Source organism: Panulirus ornatus, chromosome 20 (assembly GCF_036320965.1).
Source record: "Panulirus ornatus isolate Po-2019 chromosome 20, ASM3632096v1, whole genome shotgun sequence".
Taxonomy (NCBI): domain Eukaryota; kingdom Metazoa; phylum Arthropoda; class Malacostraca; order Decapoda; family Palinuridae; genus Panulirus; species Panulirus ornatus.
In genome coordinates, this window is record NC_092243.1 from 74,434,476 (window position 1) to 74,460,560 (window position 26,085).

At 43.8% G+C, this 26,085-nt stretch overlaps 1 protein-coding gene across 1 annotated transcript in view; it reads left to right on the forward strand.

The window, feature by feature from the left end:
• The first annotated feature begins 8,067 nt into the window (after window positions 1-8,067).
• Window positions 8,068-26,085, forward strand: part of dlp (glypican dally-like) — a 336,501-nt gene continuing 318,483 nt past the window's right edge. Inside the window, exon 1 of the mRNA XM_071675291.1 lies at window positions 8,068-8,420. Coding sequence (XP_071531392.1) covers window positions 8,261-8,420 — 160 coding nt within the window. The 5' untranslated portion in view covers window positions 8,068-8,260. The remainder of the gene's footprint in view (window positions 8,421-26,085) is intronic.

Genomic DNA, 26,085 nt, shown 5'->3' on the forward strand with positions numbered 1-26,085 from the left:
CAGTTGAGGCAGAGCGGTGTCCGACCCACTCTCGGCCACCTCGGTCTCTAACTCAGGGCGTTCCAGAGGTTCGTATACACGACGTCTGGAAGTCTATGTTTGGAAGAGGAGGTTCCATGCGCCCTCTTGATCAGCCCCACTATGGAAGAGAAAGAAAAAAAGGCAAAGACTCCCAGACGACCTTCGATTAGCATATGAACCCAGAATCACGTCGAGATCACCTTCCCAGAAGAAAATATCTGAAAACAAAGAATAAATCTCAAATTCGCCTCCCCCAAAAGATCTACCTCCTGCTCATCAACAACACCGAAGTAGACATTCGTTCTACCCACATCCTCTGGACCAGAGAGTCTCGGATCTGGGGTCTGTCTGTGGTCCAGCGAGGAATTTCGCCAGCGTTCAATCGCCTTGCGACCCAGACCACATCAACGGACTTGGAAACATATCGTACAGTAACACTCACAAAGGTCGAACATCGTGAGAGAGAAGAGAATATATAGCACTTTTAAATCATCCAAAACCTCCACTTTTATCTACATTTTAGTATCTTTAAACTCGCATATATCTTGCCGTGGTTTCACGAGTGATAGTTGGCAATGGCTGGGACGGACGGAGATGTGGAACATTGTGTAGTTTTATCTCGCTGTTTTACATAATTTGAATTATTATGATTTTTTTTTCTTTTCCCGTTGCGATAAACCAGCTCACGAACTAGCACTTGATGAAGGGAGACATCTAGAGTCAGTTTAGAAAAGGAATATCATAGTAGAATATATATATATATATATATATATATATATATATATATATATATATATATATATATATATATATATATATATTGCTGATGGGTAGTGAGAATGGGAAGTGTGGCAGTAAGGGAGCATGGGGTACCCAGTGACGTGAGTGAAAATGATGAACAGCTTGTGGAGTTGTGTGCTGAAATAGGGTTGGTGATTAGGAAAACCTGGAAAGTAAGTCAGTTGTTGATTGCTGATGACCCTGCGCTATTGGCAGATTGGAGTGAGAAACTGTAGAAACTGGTTGCTGATTTTGGGAGACTGTGCGAAAGGAGGAAGTTGAGAGTAAATGTGAATACAAACGAGGTTGTTAGATTTAGCGGTACAGAGAAAAAGATTAGTTGGAGTGTGAATTAGATGGACAGAAATTGGAGGGAAATGTGTTGTTTTAGATACCTGGGACATGGCAGCGAATAGAGATATGGAAGCTGAACTGAGCCGTAAGGTGAATGAAGGAGGGCTAAGGTCCTAAGCGCATTGACGAGTGTGTGGAAAGAGAGGACATTGTCGGCGAGGACAAAGACTGGAATGATTAATGGTATAGTAGTCCCGACGGTGTAGGATGGATGAGAGGCGTAGGCCCTAGATGGCAAAGTACAGGTGAGGATGGATGTGTTAGCGATGAATTTCTGAGGACAAAATGTAATTTGAAGGTGGTTAATGGAATAAGAAATGATAGGATAAGAGAGAGGTGTGGTACGCGTAGGAGTATGACTGAGAGACCTGGAGAGGGTATGCTGAAATGGTTTGGACATATGGAGAGGATGAGTGAGGAGAGGTTGACTGATAAGGGTATGCATGTCAGAAGTGGAGGGAACAAGGAGGAGGTGGAAGGATGCAGTAAAAGATGCTTTGAAGGTTCGATGCCTGAACATGCAGGAGGAGTGAAAGGGATAGAATGAATTGAAGCGATATGGTATACCAGGGGCGACATCCTGTATGAAGACTGAACCATGGCATATCAAACAGTCCGGGGTAAACCATGGAAAGGTCTGTGGGGCCTGGATGTGGATAGGGAGCTGTGGTTTCAGTGCATTACACATGACAGCTTAGGGGCTGAATGTGAACGAATGAAGCCATTTCTTCGCCTGTTCCTGGCGCAACTTCGCAAACGAGGAAACGACAAACAAGAATGAAGTGTGTGTGTTTATTCATCCAAATTGTCCCATTTTCTATGATGAACAACCTCGGGACAGTACTGCCATAGGCGTTATCTTGAGTGTAGGTCAGGACTGCTGTCTTAGTCATCCGTTATCTTTTTTATCGCGACTATCAGCAGGTGTGTAAGTCCTGTGATAGCGATGCGAGGGGGCGCGTCGTGTGTCGTCTCCTGCCGGCTGTACGTACTGGCCTCCAGGAAGGAATTACCAGAAGAATTTATTTTACGATTTTCTGGAATTCCTGGCGGTGGTAACGCTGACGGCAGTTGCCAAGAAATTAACAAATAGACAAGTGAATGATAGATAAACGGAAAGATATAAGAATAATATCAATCTTGCATGTAATAATGATAATAATAATAATGATAATTATAATAATAATGATAATAATGATAATAGTAATGAATAGATTATGATAATAGATAAATAATAATAATAATAATAATAATAATAATAATAATTGACAAATGATAATAATAATAATAATAATAATATTTTTTTCTTTTTTTTTTTTTGCTTTTTCGCTGTCTCCCGCGTTTGCGAGGTAGCGCAAGGAAACAGACGAAAGAAATGGCCCAACCCACTCCCATACACATGTATATACATACGTCCACACACGCAAATATACATACCTATACAACTTTCCATGGTTTACCCCAGACGCTTCACATGCCTTGATTCAATCCACTGACAGCACGTCAACCCCGGTATACCACATCGCTCCAATTCACTCTATTCCTTGCCCTCCTTTCACCCTCCTGCATGTTCAGGCCCCGATCACACAAAATCTTTTTCACTCCATCTTTCCACCTCCAATTTGGTCTCCCTCTTCTCCTCGTTCCCTCCACCTCCGACACATATATTCTCTTGGTCAATCTTTCCTCACTCATTCTCTCCATGTATTATTATATACTTCAATAATAATAATAATAATAGCAAAATTATCTAAAGCGTCGTGGGATGTGGCGTGTCCCAGAGGTTTCGATGTCTACCAAACGAAGTATTCTGGTTTCCTCTCCCGTCTTTATATGTAGTCTAATTAATTTCTCTCCCTCTCTTTCTTCCATATTTCCATCCCTCCGTCTAGATCCACTCCCTCTCTCTCTCTCTCTTTCCCCTCCCTCCGTCTAAATCCATTCCCTCTTCTTCCGTCTAGATCCTCTCCATCTCCCTCTGTTTCTCTCTCTCCGTCTAGATCCATTCCCTCTCCTTCCGTCTAGATCCATTCCCTCTCCTTCCGTCTAGATCCATTCCCTCTCCTTCCGTTTAGATCCATTCCCTCTCCTTCCGTCTGCATTCGCTCCCTCCGTCTACATCCACTCCCTCTCCCCCCGTCTAGATCCACTCCCTCCCCTCTGTCTAATCCATCTCCCTCTTCATCCCTGCAGGTCACACGTCGCTCCCTCAGCGAAGGGAACGTCCTGGGCTTTTCCCTCAGTGTCCGCAACTTCCTCAGCCGCTGCGATGGTCTGTGAGGCTCTGGGTGTGTGTCTGTGTTTCGTACGTGTGTGTGTGTGTGTGTGTGTTTCGTACGTTTGTGTGTGTCTTTCTCTTTGTATGTGCGTGTACACGAATGTTTGCGTAAACGTATGAAATTATGTACATAACGTATGATTTCGTATATCTCATATATATATATATATATATATATATATATATATATATATATATATATATATATATATATATATATGCAGGCTTCCTGGTCATTGAAGCGGTAAATAGCGAAGACGTGAGCCCACATGAGCGTGACTGGTAGGCGCCATTTTACTACTAGTAACACCCCTCCTCACCCACAGTGGCCTGTCATGGATTAATGACTCTATTACTAAGCTCAGTGTGTCTTTTTGTCCCCAGCCACCACCCATGGATCGTTCATGACATCAAATGCCAATACTTTAGCGCGCGCGTTAAATGTCTTCACTCAAACTCGAATAACAATGTTCGTCCGTTACAGGCATTCGCTGCACACCATTCACATGTAAGTCTGGCTTATCTATTCAGTATTAACTGACATTTGCCATATTGTCGATATTCCTGAATCACTTTGTTACATGGAAATGGAACAGCCACTGACAAGACGAAGATTCGATCAGACACATCTGATAAGGTGATGAATTGGTACCAAGTCAAATTGGCAACCTATTATATTTTAAGTAAGTTGTATTGTATCCACACACACACACACACACACACACACACACACACATATATATATATATATATATATATATATATATATATATATATATATATATATATATATATATATATATATATATACATATATAATCAATTGATTTATGAAACGCGTAAAGCAAAATGGAGAGACGTGCTCAAGGTTAGTGACGGGAATTTAACGTTCCCAGGACAGTGTGGTGCCCCGCCCTCCCGCTGCTACACTACCTGCCTCACCCACTCCTCTCTCTCTCTCTCTCTCTCTCTCTCTCTCTCTCTCTCTCTCTCTCTCTCTCTCTCTCTCTCTCTCTCTCATGCATTACATAATACGAAGAAGCGGTCAATCCCACGCAATGCCAAGTGAGGAGGGAGTTCTATTCTCTATTTGATCAAAGTGGAGTCAATACTGCGTTCTACTTAGGTGGTAACTGATCCTTAAGCATCCTGCAGCAGGTGCAACAACAGCAGGTGCAGCAGCAGCAGCAGGAGCAGCTGCAGGTGCAGCAGCAAATCGGTTACACACTACCATATGTCATGGACGGGGCGGGTCGACTCGATTTTAAACAGATAAAAATGGTGCTCCGCCCATTTCATCAGAATTTTCGTTTTTGTTTATTTTTTTTGCGTAGACTAGGGTAGATTTTTGAGTTTTGCATAGTCATATTATTACATATATCCTCTCACAAGCTCCGCCCAGTCAGTAATGCCCCCTAAATATTCGTCACGTACGTACAAATACTGGATTCCTTTGCCATATATTTCTGAACACAGTTGCCATCAGTTCAGACCCAGTACTAGGCTACGCTCGTCATTTTTATCACCTCTCCACCACCGTCGCCACCCCTTAACCTTCCCACACACACAACCCATCACTGCTACTCTGGCCGCTCGCTGTGGTGGCCTGGGGCCAGCGGTCCTCACGATCACTGTAGGATTTACTGTTACAATATAATGGAGAGAGAGAGAGAGAGAGAGAGAGAGAGAGAGAGAGAGAGAGAGAGAGAGAGAGAGAGAGAGAGAGAGAGAGAGAGAGAGTGAGGCATCTTGACACCGAGTGTAGGTGCTGAGTAACGCGTTTCATCTATTAGCGATTAGGATTTACGACGTGAATATTTCTCTTTATTACTTATTTTTCCACTTTGATTTGATATTGAGTGCATTACAGAATTTTTCCATTTTGAATATATGTCTAGTACATTACACAATATTTGTATTAGTTCTTCGCAAATATTTTTGTTTCTATGATTGAATACAGTTGTAAGATGTGGCTTTTTTTACTTGGTATTGACCATAGTCGCTCTTAACCTTCCATTTGTTTACTGGAATCATGATATAACCATTAACTTGTTCTAACGTACTACTTTTGAAAAGTATAGAACATGAACCCATTTTGTACAATTTCCCAGCACTAGCATGAGAATGAAAAGTATAGATCATGAACCCATTTTGTACAATTTCCCAGCAGTGGCATGAGAATGAAGTAACGTAAAAACCCATAACTCTAAGTTTGGATTTTACGTAGGTTAAGTCACTTCTAAAAGAATCGTAACCTTGATCGTCGCTTGTCTTATAACGTGGAACACCTTTGACTGTGGAACGTGATGCTAATGTTTTTATTATTTTCCAAAGACCAGCGTTTGTTGAATCATCTCGAATTCAGTCCAGTGTGATTATGTAGGTCCGTAAATGATAACAGAAGCTTTATTTACACCGTGGAAATATAAACTTAATTCAGATTTGATATTCATATATTTTTTTCAGGTGCTTAGCATAACGCCAGAACATCTAGGTTAGAATATTCAACGCTGTACCCATCAGTGTTATGGGAATATTACTTCGTGTAATCTATTTTTTTTTTTTGAGCTGAGACGGCACGGGCAACTGAAACCCTAATCAAGGCCATCTCATTATAAAAGTTACCCATTTTATCGACCAAGCCCTAGAGATGGATGAAAAGCTAGGTTGACTGTGGACTGACTGCCGCAACCAGGAATCGAACCCATGCGTTCGACCCTGGGCGGCCCGGGAATACGTTGACGAGTTTTACAATACCCGTGTCTACCCGTTCTTTCACAGATAGATACACTCGGTGGTCGAAACATCTCGGCTCAGTACCAGTGCCTAACGCAGGCAGAGCAAGGATAAAAGAAATACTCCCTCATACAAGACCAAACCATTCAGTCCTTTATGACTGCTGTGATGAAAACCTAAGAATTAGGACAATAGCAGACATCCATATGGTTGAAGTGAACCACGTAGATGGAACCCAGGTTATATAACGATAAATAACAATACATTGTTTTGTTTTTTCTCTCTTCGTCGAAAGGCACAAATGGTGGACATTTGTGTTTTTCATTTTGTGGACAATTTTACGTCAAATAAGCTTCGGTAGAGCGGCCGTGGTGGCGACGTACTCCAGAGAAGTGCTTCAAGGAAAACAGACCTGTAGTACAATGGTACAAACACAGAAGCGTTACAAAAATCTTAATCTATTTACCATTCCATCCACATTTAGTCTGATCTCTTCAACAGCCATTTTATATATCATGTTCGGGACGATATAATGAACTTATAAAAGTCAAAGTTTAAGTAAGGGATGGGGTCCATGCAAGCGGGGGTCTTATCGTTGCCAGAAGTGTCTCAAAACCCAACGGCTCCTCCCCTGCAAGCGGGGTTCTCAGCGTTGCCACAAGTCTCTCAAGACCCAACGGCTCCTCCTCGCTGTTCAGATGACCCGGCGTAGTAGCCCCTCCGCCTCTTGTGTAAGGTCGGGCGGACATAATATTCACATACCTCTCTCTCTCTCTCTCTCTCTCTCTCTCTCTCTCTCTCTCTCTCTCTCTCTCTCTCTCTCTCTCTCTCTCTCTCTCTAGTGCCACTGGGAGGGTTTAAGGTCGCAGGATGGGGACGGTAGGCGAGGCAATAGAAAAAGGCGAATGAAGGTGAACTGATAAAGCAGGGACGTGTTAAGGTAGGTAGGTGAAAGGTAGGCTAGTGAAGTAAGCCTGGCGCTTCAGGGAGTGAGTAGAGGTCGCTGGTGAACGAGGGAGCGTAGGTAGGTAGGTGAATAGAAGGATGTAGGGTACGTGAATAGAATGATGGAGGGTAAGTGAACAGAAGGATGGAAGGTAGATGAACACAAAAAAATGGATGGAGGTTATGAAACCAGATGTGAAATGGATAAGAATGGAGGGCATAGTGAACAGAGGGAAGGATTGTAAAGCAAGCAGGAGGAACACGGGAGGTGCTCCACAAAGGCATTCATTGTGCTATGTCAATAAACAGGGCTGAGGATACAACATACGCACCACCATGAGGATCCTCTGACGTTCAGCCCAGCCAGCCCCAGACATGTTTTAATGCTGCCCACGCACCACACTTGATGTACCTTCTGTTGACTGATGGACCCCCGGTTCTCGTCTTCTTATTTTTTTTTTTACCTCTTCTTACTTGTGATCGATCCCTCATTACCCAGACAAAATGTATTTCATATTACAGTCAACTCTTTGTACGTAACCCCCGCATGATGTACTGTGACGGTGGAATTAAGTAGCCAGTGAGTACAGAGCCCTAGTTAATGGTTCGTAGACATGAGTGCATGGCTAAAATCCCATTCTAAGAATGTTCTCTGCATATCCAACTGAATTTGGATACAGATGGTAAGGGTGGAAAACGGAACAGCTGCTCCTGCTGGGCTGGGAGGGGAGGCAGGAGGAAGCGCTTACTGTCAGACGTATGACCGTCCAAAAATCGATTTTGAATCTTTCATAAGACCTGGAATATATATACTTATGTCCACCATTTTGTGACTGAAATGGTTATTGTGAAAAATCTATCTGAAAATGAAATAGCTGTTGACCCGAGCGGTGAAATAGTACAGGGAAGTACAAGAACTGCGGCGGAGTCTCCCATCCCCCGGCAGCGTCTCCAAGCGAGTCGTCTGTTGTCTTGTGTTGGGAACGCGTGTGTCTGTGACCCCTGGACCCACAATGAAAGTGTAGTGAGATAGCGTTTGCGGTGTGGATAAAATCCGAGCTCTCCAGAGTTCGACGGTAGAAAACCCCTACCCCACTCTCGCCTGTAGTGGGGTGTTTTAGTAAAGTTAGTAGATTAGTGTGGAGAATGGCGAGGAGGGAGCGTGTGTGGGCAGCGGCGGCGGCGGCGATGCTGTTCCTGGCGTTGGCAGACGTCGCCTCTGCCGCCGCCGAGTCCTGCGCCGCCGTCAAGACTGTATACCGCCGTCAGGGATTCGGGGACGTCGTGCCAAAGAAACCAAAACCAGGTAGGCCATGCATTGGAGACCGTGCTCTGTCTCCCCTGGGAGACCCAGAGAGTCTCTGTTCTCTCTTTGTAGCATCTTTGGGGACCTCGACTGTCTGAAAGGATATCAGTATTCGATATGTTTGGTTATCTGCTCCTGTCCCTTTGATAGAACCACTAAGGAATTCTCACACTACTGCGTGAGGTGACGCCCCCATCTTCAGCATGTGATAATCACCCTTAGTGTAGCACAACCTTGGGTATTTAAGTGTTGTAAAAGAGCTGTTTGTTCGTTCACTTCGAAGGTGTTGGTCTCTTCCGCAAAGGTTTTAAGTACCAGCATCAGAAGATGCCTTCATAACAACCCCACACTCGCACAGCACAGGAGGCCCTGGATCTAGGGTGAACCACCTTCCTCTGTCCGACCCAGCTTTCATCTCCACCAACCCTTGGTGCCCTGGAGGCTCTGCCTCTTGAATTATATTTACCTCTCGAAGAACAGTGAATGTTCGAGTGACTGGCAGTGTTGTTTTGGTCAAGTCTGTTTTGGGTGAACGCTTGGTGATTGCAACAGACGCATTTGACAAATCTCTGAATCACAGCACCCCTAAGAACCCTTTAACATCCCATCCTTCTTTAGCTCCAACAGCCGCCCACCCACCATCCTCCTTCTCCTCCTCCTCCTCCCCGTCCATCCCGTCAACACGAAAGATATTCATAGTGTCATCTCATTACCTGGACCTGGAGTCAGAAAGCAAATAGTGGAGGATGAATAACTTACACTGCTTCCATGTTGTGTTTGCTAACATGTAATGAATATTTCCGCTTCCCTGTTACAGGTGGCCGTTCTCGTATTTCATTTTTCCCTCTCATGTATCATTCTACCGCCCTAGTGCAACTTCACACTGGTCTGGTAGCGATTTGTAATATAGCCAGCCACCCCAGGTGCAATCGACACCACCAGTTTGATCCACATCTTTGTTTATCCTCTCACTTTCCGTCTTGTCTAACATCTTTCTGTTCTGTCCAGACATCTTTTTAGTACTGTCTGGACGCATCCCTCGTGTATCGCAGTACCTGAATAGTCACCTTTAGCCAGGCTGTGTACTCGTCGATTGGCGAAACAGTAAAGTCTGGGTATAGAACTTCGCGCTTCAGATGAGACCATCCCGTCCCTGCTGCCGAGTGTAGCGCATCCTTGAAGGTGGAGGAGGAGTCCCTGCAGTGGGCCTTAGTTTGTATGAAGATATTGATAGTGTAGGCTAAATACCAGAAATGTATCCTTACATGTCCCATGTAGATAACACAGAGGTGTAGAATAATATAGCCTTGTTTCAGGGAAGTATTACCACTTAAAAGGGTCACTGCAACATTTTCATGCAGCCTGATGCATCCCAAAAGGAGCTGTATGACTCCTCCTAAGCCAGACGGCTTCTGCCTCACTATCCTCTCTCCATCATAGAGATAAGGAATGGAGGTTACTTTTACTTTCCTTCAGCAGATAGCTTCGTGATAGGCCTTCAGGTCTTGTTACCAACCTGTTTTTGTCAATAGATCACATATAAATGTTGCTAAATATCTCCAGAATGTAAATTGTGTTATAGACTAGAATTACTTTTTTAGACTCGCTCTTATGTGTCAGGTAAGTTGGTATGGTCCTCTTCATGGGGCTTTAAGCTGAAGCTTCAGGGCTGTACTCCAAATCAGGAGGACTCCACAGGAGGCGTACAGTCAGAAGAGGATCTGTAGGTATCTGTGAGGAGCAAGGAAATGGTGATCTCCTTTGAAACGAAAGGTTCCTCAGCGAGGCTGTGCTCCTTTTTGTCTGTTGACGTGATAAAGCGTTGCTGAAGGCGAGTTTACACTCGCGGTGTACCACATGTTGGGGGAGTTCCGGTAATACCTATATATGGATCGTTTACGTTAGGTTTAATGGGTGATGACTTCAGTTCATCTCTCAAAGAAAATTCACAACTTTGGCGTTTTACAGTGGTTCATAAAGTAGCCCACTTGTTGAACCAATGTAAGAATTTTATGTTGAGTAAGTGTGTATAGCGGGGATGTTTGCTTGAAGAATGTCCCTTTTTTTTGCGAGCTGGGGACGGTTGGATGCAAGCAGCTCGTGTTTAGGGGGATAAGCGCTTACATAATGGCTTTTTTTTTTTTGTTTCAGAACTCACATCCATGTAACCGATGATTAAATTGACAATCTTACCGAAGGAAAATCATCACAAGTTCTTATTTGCTGAAGGAATATTTAAGTGAGATTACCTTTTCCTTTTCCTTTTCCTTTTCTTTCTCTCTCTTTTTAGTTAACCGTTAGAGAGATTGTGTTGAAACAAACGGGTGATGAGTTCTGCGTTCATTACCAGTGCTTTATCTTCACCAGGACCTAAGTAAGGATGGTGCCGATTGTTGGGTGGCATGTGAGAGTTCAGACGTCCGCCCCACTCGCGTCTCCACACTGAACCCTTTGTGCAGTCACGAGAAGCACATACTCTTGGTCTCGGTCACCTTCTCAGTCACTCACATACTGAACATTCACAGGCACAGTCCCTCATAGTCTCCATCTTTAGTGCTACTCGTTCATTTGGTTATATGCATTATATATATATATATATATATATATATATATATATATATATATATATATATATATATATATATATATATATATATATATTCCTATGAGTCCACGGGGAAAATGAAACACGATAAGTTCCCCGTGAACTCGTAGGAATATACTTGATCAAGCGCAAAATTGTGATCCTTTCCTATGTATATATATATATATATATATATATATATATATATATATATATATATATATATATATATATATACACCTTGATGCCTTAAGCGCTCGTGATGAAACAGGCATGCATACACCACAAATCACCTGCTTGATAAGAAAGTCATGCATTTTGTACTCATAGGGTACCGCACATACAAGATGCACCTATTTTCATACGCTGCATACATCTCTCTCTCTCTCTCTCTCTCTCTCTCTCTCTCTCTCTCTCTCTCTCTCTCTCTCTCTCTCTCTCTCTTACACACACTTAAGGACCGACTGAAACACGTGCTCGCACACGGTCATCCTGCACACACGCCACGTTCTTACATGTACACACCAATGGGAAAGACACACTCACAGACGTCCCCACAGAGTCCTTGCAAGTCTCTTTGTTTACATGGGGTCAGGAGGGCAGAGGGCTCTGGCTCAGGCCGCGGGACGTGTCGCTAGGCTGCTCACCAAACCCGACCTCCCTCTGTTTACTTCACGAGAAAGTGTTTGCCGTTGAACAGTTAGTGTGAAAGTTTAAGGTTGCCTTGTGGTCACGGGAGGGCAAACGGTTTCATCTGGGAGTTCTGTATTTCGAAACGAAAAAAAAAGAATAGTTTCGTCTGTTCATCAGTCAGTCAGTTTACTTTTTTTTTTTTTTTTTACTCCGCCTTTGGTACAATGTTTATTCCTGGTTATGAACTTTGAGTTGATATCATTGTTGAGAGCTCCCCCCCCCTTTTTTTTTGAATCGGGTTCCTGTGAATAAAGTTTAAGAAAACGTGCCATTGGCTTCCTGCAAAACACAGTCGGTGTTGCCATGATCTGTACTAACAACATTGCAGTATTTATTGTGGTGAGGACAACGAGGGGTTGGCGTCTTTCGTAACACTTCACAGTGTTTCCAGGATGTACCCGTCTCAGAGCGCGTGTGAAGTACGAACATGGGCGAGAAATGTTTTCTCGTCTGGACATTTTGGAGTTTAGTGGGATGAAGAGAGAGAGAGAGAGAGAGAGAGAGAGAGAGAGAGAGAGAGAGAGAGAGAGAGAGCGTCGCCCGCCATGTTGTTAAGTGGTAACCCCGGGGAGTTGGTGGGGGAGTGAGTGAGTGAGGGAGGGAGGGAGGTATTTACGATCCCGGCTCGTCTGGTTCTGATTGTTGACGAGACGTTCGCGTGACGTGCCGGCGGTGTTACGGCGCGGACGAAGTACGTCTTGCAAAACAATGTGTGTATATATATATATAGTCCGTGGTCGTGCCGGCACGTGAGTTCACGAGTTTTATGCGCCCATCACATCATGGAAGATGTAAAATGATCCTTTAGGGGAGTGATTTGTGTCTTGATGGCCTGGAGCGAGCGAGCGAGCGTAGGGTAAGACAATGACACTCTTCAAAGCACTCACACTCTCCAGACCAGGAGGATGCTGTTGTCTGCCAACGTCATCCATCAAGGGCGGAGCAAACGCCTCTTGAGATCGGAGACTGCAAAGAGCTTTCACTGTCCGGACTGATCTTTATTTATACACCTTTCATGGACATTTACCTTACGTATTCCGTGCCCAGAACTGCCGGGAACCTCATAGATCACCTGAGGCTTTACTACCGTAGACGAAAAGACGCTCCACATCTCAGACCTGATATTTTTTTTGGTAGGCTCGTCTTCCTCCCAAGCTCGGTCTGGGACCCCGAGCTGCCTGCAGTGTGTTGCTCATCAAATCAGTGAGGCAGATTGGGGTCGCGACGCTCTGTTCTTGGTACCCGCCACGAACAGGTTGGCTGTTCAGGTACATTTTCTGGATATTTTTTTCTCTCTCTCCCCCGCGAGGTCCATAATATTTATGATGGTGGCAGAGAAGGTGTGGAAGAAGTTCGCGCGTATGTTTATTCTTTATTATTATTATTATTATTATTTTTATTATTATTATTATTATTATTATTATTATTATTATTATTATTATTATTCGAATGAATGGCATCTTATTTATGATGGGGGTGAGAATCTTTACGTTCGGGTGTCTCTTCGTGTAGATCCAGTCTGTGTATGAGCTAAGTGTCTCAGGTTTAAATTTAGCCACTCGAGGTGGATTTGATATGGGCAATCATAATGTACTTATGATGTATTGTACCCACTGTACTACGCTCTGTACTTGTCTCCACATACCATCACTGAAATCCTTTGTATGCAACTGACGAGTGGAATTAATAGAATGTAAGAAAAAGAAGACTTGAAAGAGTATTTACGCTGAAAAGAGAGGAACTGTCTCTTGGTCTGGTTGACTTGGGGGGGTTCCCTGAATGCATAAGATGCCACAAGAACGAGAGATGAAGACAAGCGGACGAGACGAATCTGGCGTGTCCCCGCCACCACCTCACTTTACCAGTTCGTCTCAAGTTACAGCTTCTCTGTGGCGCGACACCGTGTACACATTTGTCAAGAGGCCGTAGCAAGCCCCGCGTGTGTGTGTGTGTGTGTGTGTGTGTGTGTGTGTGTGTGTGTGTGTGTGTGTGTGTCATACACCGCTTTGTTTATTTTATAGAGTTTTTGGCGTAATGATGGAGGGGCTGAGAGATGCCGGCAGTGCCCAGCGGTTCCCGTTCAGGTGACGTTCGGGAGGTAAGTTATAGCCAGATATATGTATGTGGGATCTCGACTCTTCCCAAGTTTTGACATGTGATGTATATATATATATATATATATATATATATATATATATATATGTGTGATGTATATATATATATATATATATATATATATATATATATATATATATATGTGTGATGTATATATATATATATATATATATATATATATATATATATATATATATATATATATATATATATATATATATTTTTTTTAAGGGGGGGATGGTTTTTAGTCGGATCAGTGATCTCATTTAATGGGATGAGGCTTCGTGAGTGGCGGACGTTTTGAGAATTACACTCGTTCCTAGTCTCTCTCTCTCTCTCTCTCTCTCTCTCTCTCTCTCTCTCTCTCTCTCTCTCTCTCTCTCTCTCTCTTTTCAATAGGTAGGTAGTTGCCATATACCGACCTAGGAGGTACATTGCAGGCGCCGCCCGCCTGGGTATAGAGCCGTTGAGGAGTGAGCCAGCATATCAGTGGCTGTCAAGTGTCAGGTCTTTGCCCTATCAAGCTGTTATTTAAAATCCGCTACCCTAGGTTTTCCTGCGGTGAGCACAACGCGCTACCCTTGCCTTTTTGGTCTAATCTCGTCGTAAGTGCACAAAATCTTGCCATAGAGACTTAATCAGTAAGGAGACTCTGTCTCGTAAGGAGGCAGGAGGTCCTAGTGCAGAAGGCATGGGCACAGTGTTGCCAGTAGCCATCTCGATGTCCAATGGTCTGGTGTCCAGTTCAGGCGTACTGCCATATACCAAGCAGGGGTTTGGGTCGGGGGAGGTCACTAAAAAAAAATGGATTTGGTTTATCCTTTGGGGAGTTATTGGTTCATTGAAATTTGATTCTTTCATTTTTCACTCTTCATATATATTTGTTTATTTTATTATTTTGCTTTGTCGCTGTCTCCCGCGTTAGCGAGGTAGCGCAAGGAAACAGACGAAAGAAATGGCCCAGCCCACCCACATACACATGTATATACATACCCATCCACACACGCAAATATACATACCTATACATCTCAACGTATACATATATATACATACACAGACATATATACACATGTACATAATTCATCCCTTGGGGATACGGGAAAAAAATACTGCCCACGTATTCCCTGAATGTCGTACAAAGCGACTTAAAGGTGTGGGAGTGGGGGACTGTAGGTCTTCCCTTCCTATTTTACTTTTCCAAAAGAAGGAACAGGGAAGGGGTCCAAGTGAGGATTTTTCCTATTAGGCTCAGTCATCTGTTCTTGACGCTATTTCGCTAACGCAAGGAAAAGGCGTATATGTCTATTATTTTACTGAAACATTGCCACGACCCTACAAGACTACTGGTGACGTGAGCCATGAACCAAACCCCTCAGTAGATCATCAGATTACGAGCTAGAACACTACAGCCATTCTGTACCTCACTCTAAATGACCTCCACTCTGTACTACAGTTGTACTTTCCCTTAGGCCAACCCCCAACCTTTGACCCGACTTGTTTGACCGTGACCGTCCACACTACAACACGTGAACTCCGAAGGAACACGGTCCACCGATCAGCATATCATTTCCGTCACTGCTCTCATTTTTGTAACTCATTGAGATGAGATTAATTCCTGCTTTGTATTTGACACTGTGTTGTATCTTTTTGCGATCAATTTGACTGACGCTGGGCAGTTTCCGTTGGCCCGAATTGTCTCATCTGGTGAGAAAAAATGAAATAAAAAGGAAGTGAGTGTTAAATCTGCATTGGTCTTTAACAAACTGTGTATGAAAGGGAATATTCATCCAGCTTTCACACACACACACACACACACACACACACACACACACACACACACACACATATATATATATATATATATTTTTTTTTTTTTTTTTTTTTTTTTTTTTTATACTTTGTCGCTGTCTCCCGCGTTTGCGAGGTAGCGCAAGGAAACAGACGAAAGAAATGGCCCAACCCCCCCCCCCCATACACATGTACATACACACGTCCACACACGCAAATATACATACCTACACAGCTTTCCATGGTTTACCCCAGACGCTTCACATGCCTTGCTTCAATCCACTGACAGCACGTCAACCCCTGTATACCACATGACTCCAATTCACTCTATTTCTTGCCCTCCTTTCACCCTCCTGCATGTTCAGGCCCCGATCACACAAAATCTTTTTCACTCCATCTTTCCACCTCCAATTTGGTCTCCCTCTTCTCCTCGTTCCCTCCACCTCCGACACATATATCCTCTTGGTCAATCTCTCCTCACTCATTCTCTCCATGTGCCCAAACCATTTCAAAACACCCTCTTCTGCTCTCTCAACCACGCTCTTTTTATTTCCACACATCTCTCTTACCCTTACGTTACTTACTCGATCAAACCACCTCACACCACACATTGTCCTCAAACATCTCATTTCCAGCACATCCATCCTCCTGCGCACATCTCTATCCATAGCCCACGCCTCGCAACCATACAACATTGTTGGAACCACTATTCCCTCAAACATACCCATTTTTGCTTTCCGAGATAGTGTTCTCGACTTCTATATATAGATAGATGGCGCTGCTGATGTGTTTGTCATCGCGACAGTTAGGATCCCAGAACCTGGTGGAGGCTAGGCTCGGGGGCATCTGCACCTCGCCACACCGCCCGGTGGCGGCCCGGCCTCCCCGAGCGCACGTCAAGGGGCGCGGGGGAGGGGAGGTCGCGGTATTGGCGGCGCGTCGGCGGAGGGAGGGGGGGGGGGGGGAGGTGGCGTGTCGGTGATTAAGACTTTCATTAGTGGACGTAACATCTATCATGACGTCACGACTTGTTGCAACTGCAGCAGCCTGGTGAACGGCATGGTTGGGGGGGGGGGTTAATTGGTCTCGGCTGTAAGGTGATTGGTCGTGCTGCTGTGGTCAGAGCTGTGGGTGATTGGTCGTGCTGCTGTGGGTGATTTGTATGCCAGATGGTACAGTGATGATGATGGCCCAGGATGGTGGCAGACCTCTCACTGATACCGCTCAACTGTCTCCCGTTTTCTTATGCTTTTGTTATTCTTTGACTTTCGTCTTCTTTTTTCTCCTCACCCTTCCTATGTTTTCTGACTTTTCTTCCGTTTTTCTTGCCTTTCGTACTTTTGCTGGCGTTTCCTCCGTTTTTCTAACTCTTTCTGCATTTTCTTATATTTCCTTCGTTTTCTCATTCTTCCATTTTCTTACATTTCCTCCGTTTTTCTTACCCCTCTCTGCATTTTCTTCCTACATTTCCTGTTTTCTCGTCCCTCCTCCATTTTCTTCTTCCGTTTCTCCACCAACTCTGGATCCTTGCCCCTCTCCTCCACCATCTCTTGTGATGTATGTCTCCTTCGCTCCCACTGCTCCTCCGTCTCTTCCTCGTCCACTTCTCCACCTCTCCATTCCTACACGTCTCCCCACCTCTTCCAACCCTCTGTCTCTCACTCTCTCTCCTCTTTAATTTCATTTTGTATGACCTTCTCTTCTTCCTCTCCATGACTCGTCTTTTACCTTCGTATTTTTCTCTTCTTTCCGTCTTTTTCAGGACGAGAATCAACACACACACACGCACGCATTCACACATACACACACATTAGGTGTTACCGGACTCCGCGAATGAGGAGTCGCCTTTCACGAGGCTGTATCATCATCTGTTACTGAGTCTTGTCATAGAACTTTTTGCTTCAAAGAAGTTTTTGTTACTGTCCCTGCTGCTGAGGGTAGCGCACTCTTGAAGCTGCAGAATCTCTTACATAAGGGGTTCAAGCGTTGTATAATGATAATAATAATGGTGATGATATACTACTATTATTATTATTATTATTATTATTATTATTATTAGTAGTAGTAGTAGTAGTAGTAGTAATGATTATAACAATAATGATAATGTGTGGAGGTATGTGAGATGAGAGTCATGACAAGTGGTTTTATGAGAAGAAATGAGATGGGGAAAACCCTGTGTAAGAGGAAGCGTGGCAAAGGTGCTGGAGTGGATGGGATTGCAGGTGAATTTCTTAAGAAAGAGGCTGACCATGTTGCTGATTTATTTGATAGGATTTTCATTGTATATGTGGATCCTGGTGAGGTGCCTGAGGATTGGCGGAAAGCATGTAGAGTGCCGTTGTAGAAAGGCAAGGGGAAAAGGTCGAAATAAAGTATAAGTTTGTTGAGTGTCCTGGGAAGTTGTACGGGAGAGTGCTGATTGAATGGGTGGTGGCATGCTCAGAACATCAGACTGGGGAGGAACAACGTAAAGTCAGGAGCTGTAGAGGATGTGTGGATGTGACGTTTGCTTCAAGGAAATTGTGTGAGAAATATTTTAGAGAAACATGGATATGGATCTGGAGAAAGCGTATTATAGGGTTGATAAAGATGCTTTGTGGCAGGTCTTAAGGGTACGTGATGTGGGAGGTAAGCTCTTAGAAGCAGTGAGAAGTTTTTACCAAGAGGGTAACGTGTGTGTGCGAATAGGAAGAGAGGAGGGTGAGTGGTTTCTGGTAAAGGTGTGTCTGCGATAGAACTTTGTGATGTCACCATGACTTGTGTATCTGTTTATGGTTAGAGCTGGTGAGGGATTAAGTGTGAAGGTTATGGGGGAGAGGGGTCGGTCTGCAGTCTGTTGTGGTGGGGGTGAGGAGATGAGTCAGTTACTGGTGGCAGATTCGAGTGAGAAATTTCAGGTTTGTTTTTGAGTTTGACGTAGTGTGTGAAAGGAGAAAATTGAAAGCAAATGTGAATGAAAGGAAGGTTATTAAGTTTAGCAGTAGAGCGAGACAGGTTATTTGGAGGTGTGATTTTGAAGAGAGAAATTTGAGGAAGTGAAATGTTTCAGACACCAGGGAATAGACGTGGCAGCGATTGGAATCATGGGTACTGATGGGAGCTACAGGATGGGTGAGAAGGGCGTAGGTCGTGGGTGCCTTTAGGAACGTGTGGAAGGAGTGGTCTTGATGTGGGAGGGCGAAGATGGGCATGTTTGATGGTATAGTAGTTTCGACGGTGTTATGTGGGTGCGAGGCGTCGGCTGTAGGCGATAAAGTATGGAAGAGGGTGAGAGTTTGGAATGTTTGAGGTCGATATGTGGTGTGAGGAGGGGGGGTTGAGCGAGTAAGAAATGATTTGGTAAGAGTGGGGTAATAAGGAGAGTGTGGTTGAGAGATCACAAAAGGGTGTGCTGAAATGGTTTGGCTATACGGAGACACTGAGTGAGGAGAGGTTAATAAAGAGGGTGTATGTTCCAGGAGTGGAAGGTACAAGGAGAAGGGATGAACCAGGGAAGAGTGATCTGGGCCTGAACATGCAGGAGGGTGTAAGGCGTGCATGGGATAGAGTGAATTGGAGCTATGTGTTATACAGGGGTCGACGTGCTGTCGCTAGACTGAACTGGAGCATATGAAGCGGACAGAGGAAACAACGAAAAGGTCTGTAGGGTCTAGGTGTGGATAAGGGGCTCTGCATTCGTTGCAGTACACATGATAGCAAGTGAATTGATGTGAGAGAACGAGGCCGTTCTTCCTCCGTTCCTAGCGCTGTCTCGTTGAAGTAGGAAACAGAGAACAGGTATGAAATTATAGTATTAATAATGATATTATAAGATTCAGCCAGCTTGGCAGGGGTAAAACATTACTGTGTTGCATTTCAAGATATTTTTTGCGAGAAAATAGTTCCCCTGATCCGTATTTATGAGGGCCAGCCAAGAATTAGTGTCTGACTCGCGCACTAAATTCACGATGCACACAGAAATGGACGCAAGGGGAAAAAAAAAAAAATCCACGCCATTTTTTTGAAGTCTGCCTTTGATGCGCAGACATGTAAAGAAAACGGGCGTCAGAGCGGACGGTACTTGGAAATTCAGTACGGTACAGAGAGACACGGCATCAAGTGTACCTGCCTGCTGCGGTACAGTGCTGAAATATTACGATTTAGAATATGGTCATGTTAACTAGACAAGGAGGCGTACTGTAATGGTGTTGGATACTTTCCAAACTCGCAAGAGAATTGTTGAATGATTACGTCCAATTCATCTCGATTGTGATGCAGGCTACGCTTGCCCGCAGCTTAAAGCTACGCTATGTATCGTAAATGAGGAGTTGGGTTTGTTAAGAGTCTTTGCAGCTTACGAGGAGGAGGAGGAGTAATTAGCATTGTTGATACTGCTAGGCTGAGTTATGGTGATGGTGGGGGGGAGGGGGGGTTCTTGTGTATGTGTGTGTGTATGTGTACACATAACCTTAGCTGGCTGTAGGGTTGGAATATAATAACCCCTCCTGTAGGGTTGGAATGTATTAACCCTCCTGTAGGGTTGGAATATAATAACCCCTTCTGTAGGGTTGGAATATAATCCCCCCCCCCCCCCACCCTTTGAGGTACTGCCGCCATTTCCCGCTTCAGGTGTGGGCGCCCTCGACGTGTCTGTGATGGTTCTTTTGCATCACTTTCATCTCGTTTGCTTGTTCGTGGATGGTTAGGACAAGGGGGTTTGAAATATATTTCAGTAAAGGCATGGAATATGGGTGAATAGAAAACGGTTTGTGAAGATGTACGTTTTACATATGTGTGTGGTTTGTTGGCCATATGTTTTCCAGGGTCTGATGCACCATTTACCCATTATGCTTATATTCCCGAGGGGATATGTTAATGATATGTCGGGTTAGTAGGGAAAGAACTAAGGAATTTGTGAGTACACACACACACACACACACACACACACACACACACACAAAAAAAAAAAAAAAAAAAAAAGTTGAAAGCTTTTTTTTCAAGTATTGGAAATGTGTGAAATATGTATAAGAGCTGGCTGCAGAAGAATGTTCCCCTTTTATCATGACTTGCCATTATCTTCGCTGAGAACGTGCAGGGTGTAAGGGACTGTTACAGTTGGGAGCGTTAGGTAACGCGTATGTTACAAGAGGACCATGGTAACATTGGTCGGTAGGTGGCTGGGGGGTTTACGTTACCACTGGATGTGACAGCTATTTGATAAATCTTAAATGCGGGAATGTAGACATTTTTCAGAGATCTTTCACAGCCCATATTAATGTGGTATAGGACATGAACTGCCGGGAACGGATGCAATCTCTGAGGCTGTAATCCCTGATGCACGGACTGGAGAGGTGTATTATCATATATACTTGGATGATTCTTCATAGGTATGGTACACGACTTAGATAAGTAGGAAATGATATCCTGCAGTTACCACGGGCGTGGATGACTCTGTAAAATACTTAGTTCCGAAATACGTAGGTGCTATGTGCACATAAGAAAGCACCGACATCCGGGCCCCAAGACTCTTCTTCACCACCATCGTGCCATCTACCGCCACAAACAGCCTGGGATGCGCGGTAGAGAAGGTCAAGAGTGCACTGGACCAGTACCTACACGGTGTACCAGACCAGCCAGGCTGTGCCCAGCACGGGCTGTGGGGTTTAAGATACACCGAATACTTTACCGGGTATTTGCAACGAGAAGTTCCAGTACGCCAGGTTGGCTGTGGGAGCAAACCATCTCCATGACTGTTGAAGACGAAGCTGATTGTGTGGCTTGTTTGAACGAACAGGCTGTTTAAGGCCGCCGTTTGTAGGCCTTCAATATATATATATATATATATATATATATATATATATATATATATATATATATATATATATATATATATATATATATATATTGTAAATTGGTAGGGCTATGTTCGATAGTATTTTTAGTTTATTGACGAGAACATAACTTGACACGAGTATTCTATATTTGCCAAATATTGGCTTCTCGAATATCGCATTACAGTCCGAATACTTATCATTCCCCGGACGTATGATGTTGAAGTGTGAGACACGACGCGCATGAACCCTTCACGGGGAACTAATTCAAAATTAATCATATAATAGGTTCCCCCCCCTCCCTCCTCCTCCCCGCCTGCCCACCATTACACAATTACGTAGTCTTGACTCCCTGCATGTAATTGACGTGCTCACGACGAGGCACCTAAATAACTTACTGGAGGAGGAGGAGGAGGAGGAGCAGTGGTGGTGGGACGTCGCGTGCTGGGTGTGGTAAGTGGTGATGTTATTAGATTTCACGTGATGAATTTTGTTCACGACACATTGAGGGGAGAGACAGAGAGAGATGGACTCGTTTTCTAATTCAGGCGACATTTTCTTTTTGAGCTGTATTTGATTTTTTTTTTATGCTAGTTGATTATTTCTTTGTTTTTGATTGCTTCTGTTACGCCTGGGTTAGATTAGATCAGGACTTTGTTAATTAGTGTTATAAGGGGATGATAAACCAAGCAGTATCTCCCCATTTTCTTTATCATTTTGACTGCATTTTTATTCATTGTCCTTTTTCCTTAACTAGAATATATATATATATATATATATATATATATATTTTTTTTTTTTTTTTTTTATACTTTGTCGCTGTCTCCCGCGTTTGCGAGGTAGCGCAAGGAAACAGACGAAAGAAATGGCCCCCCCCCCCATACACATGTACATACACACGTCCACACACGCAAATATACATACCTACACAGCTTTCCATGGTTTACACCAGACGCTTCACATGCCTTGCTTCAATCCACTGACAGCACGTCAACCCCTGTATACCACATGACTCCAATTCACTCTATTTCTTGCCCTCCTTTCACCCTCCTGCATGTTCAGGCCCCGATCACACAAAATCTTTTTCACTCCATCTTTCCACCTCCAATTTGGTCTCCCTCTTCTCCTCGTTCCCTCCACCTCCGACACATATATCCTCTTGGTCAATCTCTCCTCACTCATTCTCTCCATGTGCCCAAACCATTTCAAAACACCCTCTTCTGCTCTCTCAACCACGCTCTTTTTATTTCCACACATCTCTCTTACCCTTACGTTACTTACTCGATCAAACCACCTCACACCACACATTGTCCTTAAACATCTCATTTCCAGCACATCCATCCTCCTGCGCACATCTCTATCCATAGCCCACGCCTCGCAACCATACAACATTGTTGGAACCACTATTCCCTCAAACATACCCATTTTTGCTTTCCGAGATAATGTTCTCGACTTCCACACATTTTTCAAGGCTCCCAAAATTTTCGCCCCCTCCCCCACCCTATGATCCACTTCCGCTTCCATGGTTCCATCCGCTGACAGATCCACTCCCAGATATCTAAAACACTTCACTTCCTCCAGTTTTTCTCCATTCAAACTCACCTCCCAATTGACTTGACCCTCACCCCTACTGTACCTAATAACCTTGCTCTTATTCACATTTACTCTCAACTTTCTTCTTCCACACACTTTACCAAACTCAGTCACCAGCTTCTGCAGTTTCTCACATGAATCAGCCACCAGCGCTGTATCATCAGCGAACAACAACTGACTCACTTCCCAAGCTCTCTCATCCCCAACAGACTTCATACTTGCCCCTCTTTCCAGGACTCTTGCATTTACCTCCCTTACAACCCCATCCATAAACAAATTAAACAACCATGGAGACATCACACACCCCTGCCGCAAACCTACATTCACTGAGAACCAATCACTTTCCTCTCTTCCTACACGTACACATGCCTTACATCCTCGATAAAAACTTTTCACTGCTTCTAACAACTTGCCTCCCACACCATATATTCTTAATACCTTCCACAGAGCATCTCTATCAACTCTATCATATGCCTTCTCCAGATCCATAAATGCTACATACAAATCCATTTGCTTTTCTAAGTATATCTCACATACATTCTTCAAAGCAAACACCTGATCCACACATCCTCTACCACTTCTGAAACCGCACTGCTCTTCCCCAATCTGATGCTCTGTACATGCCTTCACCCTCTCAATCAATACCCTCCCATATAATTTACCAGGAATACTCAACAAACTTATACCTCTGTAATTTGAGCACTCACTCTTATCCCCTTTGCCTTTGTACAATGGCACTATGCACGCATTCCGCCAATCCTCAGGCACCTCACCATGAGTCATACATACATTAAATAACCTTACCAACCAGTCAACAATACAGTCACCCCCTTTCTTAATAAATTCCACTGCAATACCATCCAAACCTGCTGCCTTGCCGGCTTTCATCTTCCGCAAAGCTTTTACTACCTCTTCTCTGTTTACCAAATCATTTTCCCTAACCCTCTCACTTTGCACACCACCTCGACCAAAACACCCTATATCTGCCACTCTGTCATCAGACACATTCAACAAACCTTCAAAATACTCATTCCATCTCCTTCTCACATCACCGCTACTTGTTATCACCTCCCCATTTACGCCCTTCACTGAAGTTCCCATTTGCTCCCTTGTCTTACGCACCCTATTTACCTCCTTCCAGTACATCTTTTTATTCTCCCTAAAATTTACTGATAGTCTCTCACCCCAACTCTCATTTGCCCTTTTTTTCACCTCTTGCACCTTTCTCTTGACCTCCTGTCTCTTTCTTTTATACTTCTCCCACTCAATTGCATTTTTTCCCTGCAAAAATCGTCCAAATGCCTCTCTCTTCTCTTTCACTAATACTCTTACTTCTTCATCCCACCACTCACTACCCTCTAAACAGCCCACCTCCCACTCTTCTCATGCCACAAGCATCTTTTGCGCAATCCATCACTGATTCCCTAAATACATCCCATTCCTCCCCCACTCCCCTTACTTCCATTGTTCTCACCTTTTTCCATTCTGTACACAGTCTCTCCTGGTACTTCCCCACACAGGTCTCCTTCCCAAGCTCACTTACTCTCACCACCTTCTTCACCCCATCCTCCCCTCCTTGTATTAACTTTCTAAAATGGGAAACAGAAGAAGGAGTCACGCGGGGAGTGATCATCCTCCTCGAAGGCTCAGAGTGGGGTGCCTAAATGTGTGTGGATGTAACCAAGATGTGAAAAAAGGAGAGATAGGTAGTATGTTTGAGGAAAGGAACCTGGATGTTTTGGCTCTGAGTGAAACGAAGCTCAAGGGTAAAGGGGAAGAGTGGTTTGGAAATGTCTGGGGAGTGAAGTCAGGGGTTAGTGAGAGGACAAGAGCAAGGGAAGGAGTAGCAATACTCCTGAAACAGGAGTTGTGGGAGTATGTGATAGAATGTAAGAAAGTAAATTCTCGATTAATATGGGTAAAATTGAAAGTTGATGGAGAGAGGTGGGTGATTATTGGTGCATATGCACCTGGGCATGAGAAGAAAGATCATGAGAGGCAAGTGTTTTGGGAGCAGCTAAATGAGTGTGTTAGCGGTTTTGATGCACGAGACCGGGTTATAGTGATGGGTGATTTGAATGCAAAGGTGAGTAATGTGGCAGTTGAGGGAATAATTGGTATGCATGGGGTGTTCAGTGTTGTAAATGGAAATGGTGAAGAGCTTTTAGATTTATGTGCTGAAAAAGGACTGATGATTGGGAATACCTGGTTTAAAAAGCGAGATATACATAAGTATACTTATGTAAGTAGGAGAGATGGCCAGAGAGCGTTATTGGATTACGTGTTAATTGACAGGCGTGCGAAAGAGAGACTTTTGGATGTTAATGTGCTTAGAGGTGCAACTGGAGGGATGTCTGATCATTATCTTGTGGAGGCTAAGGTGAAGATTAGTATGGGTTTTCAGATATATATATATATATATATATATATATATATATATATATATATATATATATATATATATATATATATATATAGGGGATAGGGGATTAAGAATACTTCCCACGTATTCCCTGCGTGTCGTAGAAGGCGACTAAAAGGGGAGGGAGCGGGGGGCTGGAAATCCTCCCCTCTCGGGTTTTTTTTTTTTTTTTCTCAAAAGAAGGAACAGAGAATTGGGCCAGGTGAGGGTATTCCTCAAAGGCCCAGTCCTCTGTTCTTAACGCTACCTCGCTAATGCGGGAAATGGCGAATAGTTTGAAAGAAAAAGAAAGAAATATATATATATATATATATATATATATATATATATATATATATATATATATATATATATATCGTTACGAACATGTGTGTGTGTGTGCCCACATGTTCGTATATATGTATGGTGTGTCTTTGTGTATGGTGTTGCTGGTATTTCTTGTTAGAACGAGGATTAGGGTCTTCCTCTGCTATCGGCTCGGACCTCACTTCCCTAACCGAGCCATTAGTCTTGATAATCCTGTTTGAAACCAGATGACGTCCAGTCCTTCAGCACTTGGACCTCACTCGAGGCGTCAGGTCAAGTCGTGACGTCAGCCTACGGGGTATGTCATCCCGTACATCATCGCCGCTGTCGTAAACAAGATAATAGAGGAGGGTG